Source organism: Chionomys nivalis, chromosome 5 (genome assembly GCF_950005125.1).
Source record: "Chionomys nivalis chromosome 5, mChiNiv1.1, whole genome shotgun sequence".
Lineage (NCBI taxonomy): Eukaryota > Metazoa > Chordata > Mammalia > Rodentia > Cricetidae > Chionomys > Chionomys nivalis.
In genome coordinates, this window is record NC_080090.1 from 85463983 (window position 1) to 85477916 (window position 13934).

Sequence of the window (13934 nt, forward strand, 5' to 3'; positions counted from 1 at the left end):
ATCAATTCTCAACACCCACATGTCAATTTACGATTGTCTATAACTACAGTTCCAGGGGATTCAACACCCTCTTCTGACTTCCATGAGCACCTGGCATTCATGAGGTATATAGAGATATATGCAAGCAAAACATACATATACATAAATATTTTGTTGTTGTTTGTTTTTGTTTATAGAGACAAGATTGCCCTGTGTTGCTCTGGCTGTCCTGGAACTCACTCTTTAGACAAGGCTGCCTTGAGCTGAGAGACTGTGTGCTGGGATTAAAGGCACCACCATGCCTAGCTATTAGAGAAGATTTTAAACAGAATGTCAAGAAAGTTTTAGAAAACAATCCAGGTAGTTACCTGTCTATAACAATTAAAATTTCAAGGCTGGGTGGTGGTGGCATATGACTTAAATCCCAGCACTCGGGAGGCAGAGGCAGGTGGATTTCTCTGAGTTCGAGGCCAGCCTGATTGACAGAATTCCAGGACAGGCACGGCTCCACAGCAAAACCCTGCCTCAAAACAACAACAATAATAATGTTTTAAAAAATAAATGATCTGATTCTAAAGTTGGTATTGAAAAAAGGAAAATTCGGGCTGGAGAGATGGCTCAGTGGTTAAGAGCATTGCCTGCTCTACCAAAGGTCATGAGTTCAATTCCCAGCAACCACATGATGGCTCACAACCATCTGTAATGAGGTCTGGTGCCCTCTTCTGGCCTGCAGACATACATACAGACAGACTATTGTATACATAATAAATAAATAAATATTTAAAAAAAAAAAAAGAAAAAAGGAAAATTCTTGCTGGGCAGTGGTGGCGCATGCCTGTAATTCCAGCACTGAGGAGGCAGAGGCAGGCGGATCTCTGTGAGTTCAAGGTCAGTCTACTCCAAGAGTTCCAGGACAGGCTCCAAAGCTACAGAGAAATCCTGTCTCAGAAAAAAAAAAAAAAAAAAAAAAAAAAAAAGAAAAAGGGAAATTCTACTGACTTCTAGTCCACCAGATAAAATATAAATTTAGAAGACTTAAGTAGAGGGCTGGAGAGATGGCTCAGAGGTTAAGAGCACTGACTGCTCTTCCAGAGTTCAATTCCCAGCAACCACATGGTGGCTCACAACCATCTGTAATGAGATCTGGTGCCCTCTTCTGGCTAGAAAGTACAGACAGACAGAACACTATACATAATCAATCAATCAATCAATCTTTAAAAAGACTTAAGTAATTACACTGGCTCAGAAGTAAACACGGGATAACTGGACAAATACAAACGATTCAAAATCAATCAGAAACCTCTAAAAAGGCCCACTGTCCTCCACTAAATCTAGAACAGCCTATTTGTACTTATAATGTGTGTTCACATGCATGTAAGTATACATTTTAGTTTTTGGTTTAAAAAAAAAAAGATTTCTCTGTGTATCCCTGGCTGTCCTGGAACTCACTCTGTGGACAATGCTGGCCTCAAACTCAGAGATTCGCCTGCCTCTGCTTCCCAAGTCCTGGGATCAAAGGTGTGCGCCACCATGCCCAGCAAATGTATGGTTTTTGTTTTTGTTTTTTTTTTGATTCTTCAGCTGACAGCGAGCAGGGCCAGCGGGGCTGTTGTCATGGCGGCAGGCGGTCTCTCGGTCTCTCCGTCTCTGCGAGCAGGTGGCGAGGTTGCGGTCCAGAGGAGACTTACTCCGACAGCAGCACAGTCCAGCTTGTACCAGCATCCCGGCCTCCAGCATCCCTTACTTCCGCTCCTTTGGCCTTCATGGGTGGACAGGCTGTTTACTTGGACCTCTGCCTCATCTTTCTTCTCTTGCGCTTCAGCCTGCGCATTCTCTTCTTCCTCCACTTTGCTCTCATGGTGCGGGAGTTCCTACAGAAAAAGAGAAAAAAAAATAGTTAATTTGCTGCGATGACAGATGTTAACGAGTTGTACTCAGCCCGAACACCCGGCTACCAAGTGTATGGTTTTAAATGCATGATGCATGTGTAGAGGCCAGAGAACAACGTTCAGGCGTTGGTTCTTCCCTTCCACCTTTACACAGAGTCCAGGACTTTAGCTCAGGTCACCAGGTTTGCATGGCAAGTGCCTTTACCTGCTGAGCCATCTTGTTGGACCTGCAAAATCTTTTTTTTTTTTTTTTAAGAAAAATCATACCACATTTCTGGTGAGTTGTATAGTCAAAGGATTGTTTTTAGGATTCAACTCACCAAAGTTTAAAAACCAGAGAATTCAAAAGCAAGGAGCAGGGTATCTGCATTTCAGACGGTGTGGGGTCTACGCGTGTTCCCTCTGCTGTCTTTGAAGTCAGTAATCCATCTCTGCACATGGCTTCTCGTGTTTGTGTAGCACAAGTAGTAAAAAACCCAGAGACAGACATTGGGGTTCAGCTTGAAGATCAGAAAAGCAAAGTAGCCAACCATTAGAGAGACTTTTTACCTCTACCAAATCTTCAGACTTAGGCGAGATCCTGTCTCCACGAATCCTCATATTCCATACTCCATGAGTTCCTGTCTCTTCCCCTTTATATTCCTCTCTCTGCCCAGCCATATCGCTCCTGTCTCCACCTCCCTAGTGCTGGGATTAAAAGTGTGTGACTCCCAAACTCTGGGATTAAAGGTATGAACCACCACCACCTAGATCTGTTTCAATCTTGTGTAGCCCAGGGTAGCCTTGAACTCAGAGAATCATCTGCCTCTGTCTCCTGTCTCTGAGTCCTGGGATTAAAGGTGTGTGCCACCACTCCCTGGTCTGTATGGCTGCCTAGTATGGCTGCTTTGCCCTCTGATCTTTAGGCAAGCTTTATTTATTAAAACACAAACAATATGCCACTATAGTTTGGAGTGTGATACATTCTTTTTAAAGACATAATCATCCCATGTAAAAAAAAAGTTTCTTTTTATATCTTACAACTAGCTTCATCCCAGCACAGGAGGCAGAGGCAGGAGAATCTCTGTGAGTTCAGGCCAGCCTGGTCTACAGATCGTGTTCCAGGACAACTGTGGCTACAGAATGAAACCGTGTCTTTTTTTTTTTCACCATAATACTCATAAGATTGGTGTTCCTGCTATTCCTATCTAAAGAAGACCTCAGCTAAGTACATTTTGATTCTGCTGTTTGACCTAAGTGGTATCCGTGAAGATATCGGTCCCCTTAGACACCTTCCAAATTCCTCAACTTCAGTTCTGAGCTTCCTTATTAGAAAGTGAATATTCCAGCTGGGCAGTGGTAGTGCATGCCTTTAATCCTAGCACTTTGGGAGGCAGTGGCAGGCGAATCTGTGAGTTTGAGGCCAGCCTGGTCTATGAAGTGAGTTCCAGTGCAGCCAGGACTGTTAAACAGAGAAACCATGTCCTGAAAACAAAAAAAAGAAAAGAAAAAGAAAAAAGAAAGTGAATATTCCAATTAAGTAAAATTTGACCCAAGCCAAAAGCCAAGCCATAACAGAACTGAGCAGGCAATACAGGCACATTTACTTAACCCCTTTTCTTGCTTGTTGTGTTATTCAGGAGGGACAGGCTTTAACAGAGACTAAGTTTTAACCTGTCCGCATATCCAGACAGCTCCTGAAATTAGGCTGAAATCATTCAGCCTAAAGATGGTGTGAAGGCAGTGTGAATTCAGTACAAAACACACTCTGCATTTGGAATTTTGATCTTTTCCCTGATAAACCACTCTAGTTATTCTCTGGTAATGTGGAGCAGCTGCGGCTCCGGGTGACGCCAAGCAATGGTGTTGAGTGGACCAGGATATATTTTAAACATTATTGTAAGCTGGGCGGTGCCTTTAATCCCAGCACTTGGGAGGCAGAGGCAGGTGGATCTCTGTGAGTTTGAGGCCAGCCTGGTCTACAAGATCTAGTTCCAGGACAGGCTCCAAAGCCACAGAGAAACCCTGTCTCAAAAAACCAAAAATAAATAAATAAATAAATAAATAAATAAATAAATAAATAAATAAATAAATAAATAAATAAATATTATTGGGGCTGGAGAGATGGCTCAGTGGTTAAGAGCACTGACCTGAGTTCAATTCTCAGCAACCACATGATGGCTCACAGCCATCTATAATGAGACCTGGCGCCCCCTTCTGGCTTGTGGGCACACATGGAAGGAATGCTGTACACATAATAAATAAATATTTTTTTTAAAAAAATATTGTGTGTGCATGTTTGTATATACGCACAAGTATACATGTGCATGACGAGGCCAGAGGATGTCATCAGTTGTCCCCAATTACTCTTCACAGTTTTGGAGACGGTCTCTCCCTGAACCCAGGACTTGCCATTTAAGCTGGGCTAGCCGGCCAGCACACCCGGGCGCCCTCCTGTTCTGAAATCACAGGCACACACTGCCTGTGTCCAGCTTTTGAGTAGGTGATTGGATTTGGGTCCTACCGAGTCATTTCCCCAGGGCCTTAGGTGTATGTAATAAAGGAGTTGTAAGCACTGGGTGGTGGTGGTGCACGCCTTTAATTCCAGCACTCGGGAGGCAGAGGCAGGTGGATTTCTGTGAGTTCGAGTCCAGCGTGGTCTACAAAAGTTCCAGGACAGGCTCCAAAGCTACGAGAAACCCTGTATCGAAAAAGCAAAAAGAAAAAGAAAAAATATGTAAGCATTGTGGCTCGGATGGAAAAGGATCCTGGCAACTGGGAGGATTAGCACAGGCCACAGTAAGCATAGCAGTTTACAGCGCTGCTCTAGGGAAAGCCTTCCCCAGTGCAACAGCCCTGTTCCAGCAGGAGAGGGCTTCCCTTTGGCTCTGGTCCCCCAGAGTGTAACAGCTCTGCTTTGCCAGCCCTGTTCTGCTCTTCACCCTAGCTCCTGAGAGAAGTTCTTATTTCTCTGCTCCATTCAGGAAAAAGGTCTTCACACAAACCTTATTCAAGAGATTTTTTGGGGGGAAGAGTCCAGCAGAGTGTCTGCCTGTCCAGAGTGGAAAAGGCAGCAGCAAACTGAACAGGTGCAGGGCTTTTATAGGGCTTCTTAGGGGTGGGGTTTTTCTAGGGAAAAGATTTCATGGGTGGGAATTGGTCAGATTTCAGTTCCTTGAGCTCAGATTGGCTAGACCTTGTGCTCAGGGATTGGTTGGTTTTCTGCTCAGGGATTGGTTGGTTTCTCTATACAGGGACTGGTTGGCCTTCTGTTTTGTTGGTCAGGGCAGATTTGGCACTGGTTTCAGGACCAAAGTGTGTTTCTTTCACTGGCCCTTTTTAGCCTTGGGCTCTAATTTCAGGGCCAGGGCATATTTATTTTACTGACTCTGATTCTAGGATCAAAGTGTGTTTCTTTGGCTCTGGTTTCAGAGTCAGGGTGCATTTCTTTGGTTCTGGGTTCAGGGCTAAAGATTTCTTTCACTGGCTTGGGTCTCAGAGCTAGGGTGTGTTTCAGTGGCTCTGGTTTCACAGATGGGGTGGATTTCTTTGGCTGGCCCTTTGTCCCTACGAAATGCATGTGGGTTTGTTTTTGTTTTGTTTTGTTTGGAGACAGGGTTTCTCTGTCTAACAGTCCTGGCTGTCCTAGAACTCTCTTTCTGTACTACATTGACCTCGAACTCACAGAGATCCGCCTGCCTCTCCCTCCGACGTGCTGGAATTAAAGGTGTGTGCCACCATCGCCCGGCAAACATCTTTTGACTTACATTTCCTATTTATCTCAAATTTATCAGTTTTAACCCTGTGTGGCTTGTTTTATTTTGTTTTTGTTTTTTGTTTTTGAAACAAGGGCTCATGTAGCTTATATTGATCTGGAACACACTATTTAGCAGATGACCTTAAGCTGATACTCTTGCTTTCATCTTCCATGAGCTGAGATTACAGGTGCCCGCAAATCTAATATAGTTCAAGAACACGTGTGCATTATTACCTCCTTGAGTCTTCAGTCCTGCAGAAGGTATGTTTAAGTCTCCAGGCATTTTATACAGGCACATGCCTGTAATCCCAGCACGCGGGAGACAGGCAAGCAGAAGTCTATGAGTTCGAGGCCAGCCTTGTAGACAAGAGCGAGTTCCAGGACAGCCAAGACTACACAGAGAAACCCTGTCTTGAAACAAACAAATTAATTTTCACTTCAGAGGAGAGCGAATCAGAGATGTTGAGTCCTAATGACGTGTCTTTAGTCACACAACTCTCAGAGGGATCTGAGCCCAGCAAGCCTATTTGAGCACTTTTAAGCTAAAGAGATTGCCATCTTCGGTTGCCATTAATAGTAACTGTATAAAGGTGATGAGACTTGAATCTGTTATTGGCATAAACCACAGCGACACCATTGCTTCGGGCATGACAATCCAGAATGAATAAGGGAAGTCTGCAGATGGTGTTGGATAAGATGCTCCTCGCTGCGCAGCTACCAAGCCTAACTTCCAGAACAGCTCTCAAAATAATCCCTAAGCAGAAGCAAGCCGATTGTTGCGCAGGCGCCTGGCCGAAGCCCCTGTGCGCCCCCAGCCTTCCACCAGGTGGCGCGGGAGGACCAACCTTGGAGGGCGGCCTGCGGAGGTAATAAGCATAGAGAAAAGGCGCCTCGTGCCTAGAGAGGCGTTTCCCAGGAGCGGCCCCGGTCGCCTATGACCACATGCACTTCCGTTTCCAGGTCGGTCTTCCGGAAGTCGCTGTCTGAGGAGGCCTTCCTGCTCGTGCGGTCTTTGTGACTTCCACCATGGCGTACCGCGGCCAGGGCCAGAAGGTGCAGAAAGTGATGGTACAGCCCATCGTATCCTACGCTGCGTGTGAACTCTGGCCTTTGGGTCCGCAGACCCCGTGAGCGTCCCCATGGGCGGGGAGCAGGGGAGCCCGTTGCGGGCCGCTCTTCCCGTGAGGCCCCGGGGCGGCCGAGGCGGCGGGAAAGCGCGCGGAGTTGAAGGGCTGCGGGAGGAGGGCTCGGGCGGACCGTGCGGGGCGAGCGCTACGGAATGGAAGCGGGGTCGGCGGAATGCAAGAGGAGGATGCGGGCCGCCAGGGAGACCTTTGGAGAAACGAGGGCGGTGGGGGAGTGGGTGCCTTCCGAGTTTTTAGGTGGTCACTAGTGTTTGCGGGTGCCCCCGGGCCTGGTGTTGGCGCTGGAGAATCAGGTGGGGGCGGGAACAGAGTCTCTGCTGTGTACAGTTCTTTTCCTTGATCGCCGCGGTGCAGAACCTCATCTTCAGATACTTGCAAAACGTACGTAAGTTATTAACTGCTTTCTTACGGTCACTGAAATGAAAGTTGGGCTTCTTTGGCTATTTGTACCAGCATCCCTGATCCTGTGCTGTAGACTTAAAAAACTGAGGGGGACCACAGTTGAGAATAAGGCTGCCGGGAAAGCGCCAATTAATAAGATGGTGTACGTCTGTGCCTCAGTCAACGTGCATACAATTCCGTTACTCTCTGCAAGAACTAAATCACTCACATGATCTATCGGTAAACTTAACAGTGCCATTTGAATATTGTTTTTCCCTTAGCTGAACTTCAAAATGAAGAAAATAAACCTAAAAAAGGAAAAGTTAGAGACAGAGGAGTGAGTGGCAAATCTCCCTCTTAGGAGAGATTTTTAACAGTGTTAATTTGAGAATGTTACAACAAAGATAAAAAATCGTCTTAAGCCCGTGTCATTTTTAATAGCTGGAATTGAGGTTAGGTGTGTGAGGAGGAAAATTGACAAGGGAGGGGGCGGCATTCTCACGATTTTGAATCTCGATTTTGTCTAAGAAGGTCTTGGTCGATAGAAACCTTCTTGTGTGTGTGCCATGCTGTGAACAATTTTAACTGAAAATGTATTCATGCTGGGAGCAGTAATTAAGTCTTGAGAATGTAGGAAAATTAGTTTGAACGGCCCTGTCCGGGCATTTATTAAATAAAAATGTTTCTCAGCAAGTTAACCGAAATACCAGCTCTTAGATGTAACTACTGACTTACAATGTTTGCCTTATATTCATTGGAACCTTTTTATAAGTCACTTACTATGGAATCAAAGTAATGGTGCAGGCGTGTGTATATTTCTAAAAACATTTTTATTTTTATTTCAGAGGTCTCGGATTCAGGTCTGGCTGTATGAGCAAGTGAATATGCGGATAGAAGGTTGTATTATTGTGAGTACCCAGGCTGTTTTTCTCAGTTTATTAGAAAAAGACATCTCGGGAAATGGCCAGCTAGAGCAGTATACAAGAAGTCAAGGACCCAACCCAAGGAAGAATAAGAATCTTCAGGGCCCACATTATTTAGCCTCTTCTTGCTTTGGTTGTTAGGTTTAGATGGTTCTTTTCTTTCTTTTTAAGATTTATTTGTTGTATGTGCATTGGTGTTTGGCCTGCATGTGTGTCTGTGTGAGTGTGTCAGACCCTGGACCTGGAGCTACAGTTGTGGGCTGCCACATGGTTGCTGGCAGTTGAACTCCGGTCACTGAGCCACCTCTCCAGACCCTGATAGTTCTTTTCTTTTTTCTTTTTTTTTTTAAATATTTATTTATTATGTATACAATATTCTGTCTGTGTGTATGCCTGCAGGCCAGAAGAGGGCACCAGACCCCATTACAGATGATTGTGAGCCACCATGTGGTTGCTGGGAATTGAACTCAGGACCTTTGGAAGAGCAGGCAGTGCTCTTAATCTCTGAGCCATCTCTCCAGCCCCTGATAGTTCTTTTCTTAAAAGAACTTGAAGGGAGAATTAAACTTTTAAGAAGAACTTAGGGGGCTGGCAAGATGGCTCAAAGGTTAAGAGCACTGGCTACAATTCCCAGCAACCACATGGTGGGTCACAGCATCTATAATGAGATCTGGTGTTCTCTTTTGTCATGCAGGCAGAACACTGTATACGTAATAAGTAAATCTTTAAAAAAGAAGAACTTAGTTTGTGAGGCAAGGAAACAATCAGATCAAAATCTGCGGGGGATGGGGTAATGCCTACAGAACTAGTAGGGTTAAATGAGGCACAGGAACAGGATACCTTACCAGTGCTTCTTGTTTGCTTGGTTGGGCTTATGCTTTTATTGTTATTTTGGTGGTTCCTGGGATCAAACTCAGGATTTAGATTTGTTTTATGAGTGTCTTGGGTGTGTGCTTGTGTGTGTATGTTTGCGTGCCCACCCACACAGGTCAGAAAATGGATGGTTTTGAGTCACATGGGTGCTGGGAACCAAGCCTGGGTCCTCTGCAAGACCAGCAAGTGCTCTTATGCCATCTCTTAACCACCGTGCCATTTCCTGGCCTCTGGATTCTTTGTGTGTGGCAGAAGACTCTGCTTGGAAATCCTTTTGTCTGAGCCTCCTAAGTGTTGAAATTAATAGCCATGGGCATTCTTGTTTTTATTTTTTTAAAAGATTTTTTTTTTAATATTTATTATGTATACAATATTCTTTCTGCGTGTATGCCTGAAGGCCAGAAGAGGGCACCAGACCTCATTACAGATGGTTGTGAGCCACCATGTGGTTGCTGGGAATTGAACTCAGGACCTTTGGAAAAGCAGACAATGCTCTTAACCGCTGAGCCATCTCTCCAGCCCCTAAAAGATTTATTTTTATGTGCAATGGTGTTTATCTGCATGTGTTTGTGTGAGGATGCCCGATCCTCAGAAACTGGAGTTAAAGACAGTGGTGAGCAGCCATGTGGTGCTGGAAACTGAACCGAGTCCTCAGGAAGAACAGCCAGTGCTCTTAACTGTGAACTGTCTCTCGGACCCTGTCTTTGTTTATTCTTTAGGAACGTTGGTATTGCTGTGTAGCCAGCCTCCTGAGATTTACAGGCTTGCACTAGCCATGTTCAACCCCAGTAATACTTGTTGTTTGTGGCGGGAAGCATGGATGTTCATATTCATGTGTGTGTCTGCAAGAGGTAGACATTGGGTCTCTTCTATTCTCCATCTTTTCTTTTTTGAGACAAGATCCCTCACTGAGCTTGGAGCTCATGGGTTTGACAAGACTAGTTGGCCAGCAAACCCCAGAAATCCTCATGTGTCTTTCCAGGACTATGTGCAGGTCTATGCCACTGTGCCCTGCTTTATTTGTGAGTGCTAGGAACCCAAGCTCATTTCCTTGTAATTGCGAGTACTTTATCAATTGAAGTCTCCCTAGTACCCCTTCCCCCGCCTCAAAGCTGCTGACTGCTTTGAAGGAAAAATAAAAACCTGGGAGTGTTGTTAGCGTACTTTGTTATTTTATATAGATAGTGTCCATCAGTAATCTCTTACCAGTTGGAAAACAAGCTTGATAATTTGTGGAAGCAGTGCTTCTGAGAACAGGAGAGAGCAGTGGCAGACGGTAGTCCGTGTGTGTATGTGCACATGAATGCACGTACCGGATTGGGCAGGTTATAAAAAGAGTATCTGCCTAGCATAGCTAGTGAATGTTTAAGTTCAGTAGATTGAAGAAGTACTTGGGATCCCATCCTAGCTTTCTTTGCTATTTAAAACAAGCAGGCTAGAGATGCACCTCGGTGGTCGGTGGTAAGCCACTTCCCTAACATGCATGGGAGTCCCTGAGTTAGTTCTCAGCAGCAGCACCACCACCCAAAAATTATTTTTTTTTAAATACCCGAAGAATTGTGCATGTCACATTTGACAAGGCCTAGTGGCACACACCTGTAATCTCAGCATTTGGAGTAGAGAGAGATAAGAGGCTCGGGAGTTTGAGGCTGTCCTTGGTTACAGAGGAAGTTTGAGGCAAACTTAGGCCACATGAGATGCTATCTCAAAAATAAGAGGCTATTTGATGGCTCAGCAGATAAAAAGCATTTCCTCCAGAGGACCAAGTTCAGTTCCCAGTATACACATTTGATGGCGCTCAACCGCCTGTACTTCCAGTGAATGGATGCAGTGCCTCTGCCCCTGGGGCACCTGCATTCTATGCGTACGTCCACCCACAAATAAACACATACACATAATAAAAAATTTAAAACCTTTGAAAGAATACAAATAGGTTAATAAGTAGATCTTTAGTGTCTGAGCTGAAAGATCAGTGGAGGGATAAACTTCTAAAGGTAACTCATATTTCTGAATCTAATTATTCTTTAGAATGGTTGTGTGTTGTTTACTTGAAAATGACTTGTCAATTGACTTCCAGGGCTTTGATGAGTACATGAACCTCGTATTAGATGATGCGGAAGAGATTCACTCTAAAACAAAGTCAAGGAAACAATTGGGTAAGAATACAGTTGGCATTACAGATTTCTCTCTACTTAGCTAGCAGACTTGAATGGCTTGAAGCTGAATTTATGTTTAAATTTAGTTTAAATTTGCAAAGTTGCTTTTGAAGTCGTCTTCTGCTTATTCCTTTACCCACTCCTTTGTTTTTGTTTTGTTTATTGGTAGGGTCTCATGTAACCCGGAGTACTCTTAGTCTTGCTAAGAATGACACGGGACTCCTGACTTGCCTGCCTCCGTCTCCCCAGGGCTAGGATCATAGGCATTTGCCGCCATGTCCAGCTAATGATGTTAAAGTTAAATCTCTTGGTCATTACTGGTGTTCACTTATGTTTAACACTGAACAGATTTCACAGTTGACTGCTTCCTTAAAATTTGATCCCTTGGATCTGTGACATAGTTCATGAGTCTTTCTTATCTCTGGTTATTTCTTTTCAGGCTTCGCTATATTTATCCTTTTCCACCCAGCCATTAAATGTTTGAGGCTGGGTTCCAGCTCTCCTTTGACTTTTTCCCTAGGTACTTAATAATACCAATTTCAGTTACTAATCTATGCACTGATTACCATATTTGTGTGTCTAGGCCCAAACCTCTTCTCTGAACCTGTTCATCATATCAGAAGGCAAATTCACTTTCTTCATAGCACTGTTTAGCGTGGGTTTGGGGTTTGCCACCTTACTAACAGTTTCCTTTTTGAAACTCTGTGTCTGACTTTATTAACTTTTGCTTGAAATTCTTCATTGCCAGCTGGGTGGTGGTAGTACGCAGCTTTAGCTTCGATCCCAGCACTCAGGCAGAGGCTGGTGGGTCTCTGAGTTCAAGGCCAGACTGATCTGTAGAGTAGTTCCAGGACAACTAAGGCTACACAGAGAAGCCCTATCTCAACAAGAAACATTAAAAAAACAAAAGGAAAAGGAAAAGAAAGAAATTCTTTATTGCCTTTCTATTTTTCCTGTGAAAGGACAAATCTTGTTTTTGCGGAAACCAGATCAGGCCATGTCTTCCTCTTGTGACCTGCTGTCCCATTTTCTGAGCACTCACCATGCTTGTCTTTGTTCAGTTCTTTTCACCTGCACGTTTGCCCCTTTCTGTTTGAGGTAGGGCTCCCTGTTTAGCCCAGGCTGGCCTTAACTTTGCTTCATTTTCCTGAGTGATTGTGTTTTAGGGTTACGTTTCAGGTTACATTTACATATATTGTTTCCTGTGTCTTCAGAACTCAGATCAAATATACCTTTCTCTAAGATACCCAAAATTTAGCCAGGCAGCGGTGGCACTCACCTTTAATCCCAGCACTCAGGAGGCAGAGGCAGGCGGATCTCTGAGTTTGAGGCCAGCCTGGTCTAGTAGAGCTAGTTCCAGGACAGGCCCCAAAGCTCCAGAGAAACCTTGTCTCGAAAAAAACCACAAAATAACAAAAAACCCCAAAATTTGTTTTGGTTTTCCTTGGAATGGGAGGAGATGGGGTGTGGTGTGGTGAATTTGTAGTGATACACTTACTGTTTTACCACCGCCTCTGTGTGAGACTAGATGCTCCAGAAGTGCACGAGTCGTGTCCTGTCTGACTCAGTAAGCTCAGTAGCTGACTCAGTGCTTGACACAGAAGAGAGTTTAAAAAGCCAGGTAACAAGAAGGAATCTTAATCAAGGGATGATACTGAGTGTTTTGTCTTTTGTTAATAGTTAGTGCTCACCGAATCATTTATCCATGGTAGGGTTCAGATAATCTCTTTCCTGAACCCTAATGATTGTTTTGGACTTACACTGAATAGATGGAAAACAGTCTAAGGAATGATAGTGTTGTTTGCTTTTGAGGTGCTCTTGTTCTATGGCCCAGGACATCCTTAGACCTGCATCCTACCTTAGTCTCCCAGTGCTGGGATTGCGGGGGGCATACAGTGTCTCCCCCAGCAGGTGGACTTCATTACTTATTGACAGTTTTGGAGATAGGATTGAAATACACTACATTTCCCAAATTTGACAGACACCTCATTTAAAAACTTTTATGAATTTAATTTTGGGAGATACTGCTTCAAGACTTCAGTTGACTTAGATGGTAAGAACTTTAAAACAGTACTGCTTTAATTCTGTTCTTACAGAAAAGGTGCATGTGTGCCAGTAGACCTGGCAGAGAGGCTTTCAAAATGTGGGCACTTGAAAATGGTCACATACCTTTTTGTAAGCGGTATAAATCTCAAAATACTGTTTAAAACAAAAGTCTGATGCGGAAAGGTGACTGGCGGTGTGTCTGGTAATCAACAGCTTTCATTCTTTCCAGGTCGGATCATGCTGAAAGGAGATAATATTACTCTGCTCCAAAGTGTTTCCAACTAGAGACCGTCAGGCGCTTGAGAAGTTGAAGAGGGAGTGCAGTGTTTTTAAAGGTGTCTTCTGTTGGGAGCATAGTCCAAAACATTTATTCCTGTTGTTTCAGTGGCCCTTATGTTATTATCAGGTGACAATAAATGCTGTGAGATTGTTTTTCTTACAATTTTAGTTGTTTGATTCCTGTGGCAAAATCCTTTTGCATAGCCGTTCTTCTAGTTGTTGGTATTCTAAGGTTCCTGAAGGAAGGGTTAGCAGTTGCCCTGGGCATTTGCTTTTCTCAGCAGGGGTCTGTACCTTCTTGAGGGCAAAGAGTAAGAATTCTGCCGTACAGATAAGCTGCCAATGTTGGGTGAAAGAGGCTGGGGGTTACGAGTAAGCAGGCTTCTTCACTAGTGATAAACTCATCAGTTCTAATTGCTGGGGGTTGGAAGTGTAGTTCAGCAGTAAGTGCTCGTTTGTTGTGCAGGAGTCCCTGGGTTGATCCCCAGCTTTACAAAAACAAAAGCCCACTGACTGACTTCTGGGTG

At 44.3% G+C, this 13934-nt stretch overlaps 1 protein-coding gene across 1 annotated transcript; it reads left to right on the forward strand.

Moving 5' to 3' along the window:
* The first annotated feature begins 6578 nt into the window (after nt 1-6578).
* Snrpe (small nuclear ribonucleoprotein polypeptide E) lies at nt 6579-13557 on the forward strand. Its single transcript, XM_057770244.1, has 5 exons — nt 6579-6684; nt 7104-7130; nt 7976-8038; nt 11004-11082; nt 13358-13557. The coding sequence occupies exons 1-5, from the start codon at nt 6631-6633 to the stop codon at nt 13411-13413; spliced, it is 279 nt and encodes a 92-aa protein (XP_057626227.1). The 5' UTR covers nt 6579-6630; the 3' UTR covers nt 13414-13557.
* The last annotated feature ends 377 nt before the right edge of the window (nt 13558-13934 follow it).